The sequence below is a fragment of the Penaeus monodon genome, chromosome 28 (genome assembly GCF_015228065.2).
Source record: "Penaeus monodon isolate SGIC_2016 chromosome 28, NSTDA_Pmon_1, whole genome shotgun sequence".
NCBI classification, from domain to species: Eukaryota; Metazoa; Arthropoda; class Malacostraca; order Decapoda; family Penaeidae; genus Penaeus; species Penaeus monodon.
Genome location: NC_051413.1, coordinates 34,688,913 through 34,691,139, shown reverse-complemented (window position 1 = coordinate 34,691,139; position 2,227 = coordinate 34,688,913). Strand labels below are relative to the sequence as shown.

The window sequence follows — 2,227 nt, the reverse complement described above, 5'->3', positions numbered from 1 at the left end:
AAACACATTATGTAACTTACCTTGGTATATCATACTGTTGGCACAGATGAGATCAGTAAATCCATTGAGGAGGCTCGTGAGGAAGCCCAGGGCATGGAGCCTGCGACACACATTGGCAGATGAGCGGCAGAGGAGGAGGAGGGCATGGACACACTGAGTAAGGGAGGCACTGTGAGTCATCTCACTCTCACAACAGGGTGAGTATGTGGATGATGACCCTGTGTGGACTGTGTGCTGTGGGGAAGTTGCCTCGCCAGATGACCAGGACATACCCTTTGAGAGAGACTCGTCCTGGGAGGTGGACTGGAACATGGTACCCTGAGCCCTTGCCTTGTAGTCATTTGCAGATTGTGAGGAGGCATTCTCAAAGGAGTTGGTTGAACAAGCATTTTCTACACATGAATCATTTTCTACACTAACACTTACACTAAGCCCTGGTTTCACCTGCACTTTCTCACTCTCAAGAATCTCTGGCTTTGGTTCATTAGCCCACTCAGTCCCATCGGAATTCCCTGTGTCAGAACCCGTATCCTCATCTGAGGTCATGCTGTGGTACACTGACGAGGCTGAGGACGTGCTCTTATCGCCTGATGCGCTGCGAGCTCCTGACCCTTTTGAGGGGGACTTTGATCCATCCTTGAGCCTCCTCCTCCTGCTCCAGCGCCTTCGGTTTTGACCCCTCTTCTTCAAGGGGGACTCAGGCATGTGTTTCTCCTGCTTATCGTGGTTTTCAGGCCCAGTTCCCACCTCTTCCTGAGCTTCCTCTCGTGTCTCAAGGAACTTCTCATGGTGGTTGATTATGAGGTCCAGTGCCAACAGTACCAGCTCAGGGCACTCCAAATTGTCATCCTGTTGCCAAGATCTATGAGAAGACAAACTTGATATAAGACCAAGAGGAAAGTAGTTAAAAAAATATGAACATGATAGTTTGTTCAGAGACAGCACGTGCAAAGAACTATGCATAATATGTCAGAAATGAGGAAATGTACCAACTGAGATGAATAGACCCTCTGAAAATCTCTTTCCCAATGACTCCTACACAATATTTCTACAACAAAAAATCCTTCCTCTCAGTAATCTACACCCATCCACTTCACAAACTGAAGTAAAACAGAAATGGAAGAATGATCATGCTGTATACCAATATTCAGAGAATATATCCATAGGCCATCTAGGGAAAAAGTAGTAAATTATATATACTGCTCTTCTCAACCCTTCACTCGCCTGTCAGTCTGAGGAAATTGCATCAAAAGAGTCCACTCACCTAGCTGACGAAGGATAGGTGTTGTTGGCAAGCTGCTCTGTGTCTGCTTCATAGCCATCAGTCTCACCTGGGTGTTGATCTCCTTCCCCTCCAACTGGACCCGGTTCCTCATCTAGCATCTCCAGGGCCTGCTGGTCATACAAGCTTGGTTATTTACCTTTAGAGAATGCAAACTAATCTAATTTTATAAATTCAAATAGATCTATGTAAATCTAATCTATTTCCTTGAACTGGATCAAAATAACTTTAATCTACTTCCTATCAGTTCTTTTAATAGAGATCAATAAAAAATATAAACTATTCCTTTAAAACAGATGCAACAAATCTACAACTATTAGTTTAAATAGCAAGACGGGTTTGGTCACAGACAATGATAGGAAATACTTGCAAACATCACAAAAACCTGTGCTGGTTTACAACTGTTTAGAAAACAAAGTATGCCCTAAACAAACAGGCACTTACCTGTGTTGTGTGAGGTAAAGAATAAGTTATGTTGGTTGATGAGGACAACACACAACACTGTAGCATGACAGACACGAGGTGTTTCACATCCCCACAAGTACGGGGCGAGTAACGTAACAAGGGCGACCTCAACTCATTCAAAAGTGTATCCACATGCAAACCTTGAGAAAAAGTAAAAAAACAGATGCTGTTACAACACACATGAAAATGTATTTTTTTTTTAGAATAATAAATATGTCTAGATCTTTCCAATCACTTCTTGTCAGTATACAGCTGTAATAAAAACACACTGGCACACACCTGCATATGGGTAAGTCACAATGACGAAGGTGAGCAGCGAGTGCATCAGTGAGAAGGTGACAGAGAGCTGCTCTAAGACAACGCTGCTCAGGCCTAGGGCTCCTGTGCAGCCAAGAAAGGGATGAATAATTAGAAAAATTTCATTTACTGATATGTTAAATTATCAAATTCTATAACAAAATAAAAATCATACTTACTTTA

General features: G+C 42.7%; 1 protein-coding gene across 1 annotated transcript in view; it reads right to left on the bottom strand.

Moving 5' to 3' along the window:
* The window catches only part of LOC119591544 (lysosomal-trafficking regulator-like), a gene marked incomplete in the record, with an annotated part of 91,173 nt that overhangs the window by 66,808 nt on the left and 22,138 nt on the right, over nt 1-2,227 (bottom strand). The window contains 4 exon segments of the mRNA XM_037940294.1: nt 21-862; nt 1,265-1,392; nt 1,727-1,887; nt 2,027-2,128. Of these exon segments, the coding sequence (XP_037796222.1) occupies nt 21-862; nt 1,265-1,392; nt 1,727-1,887; nt 2,027-2,128 (1,233 nt within the window).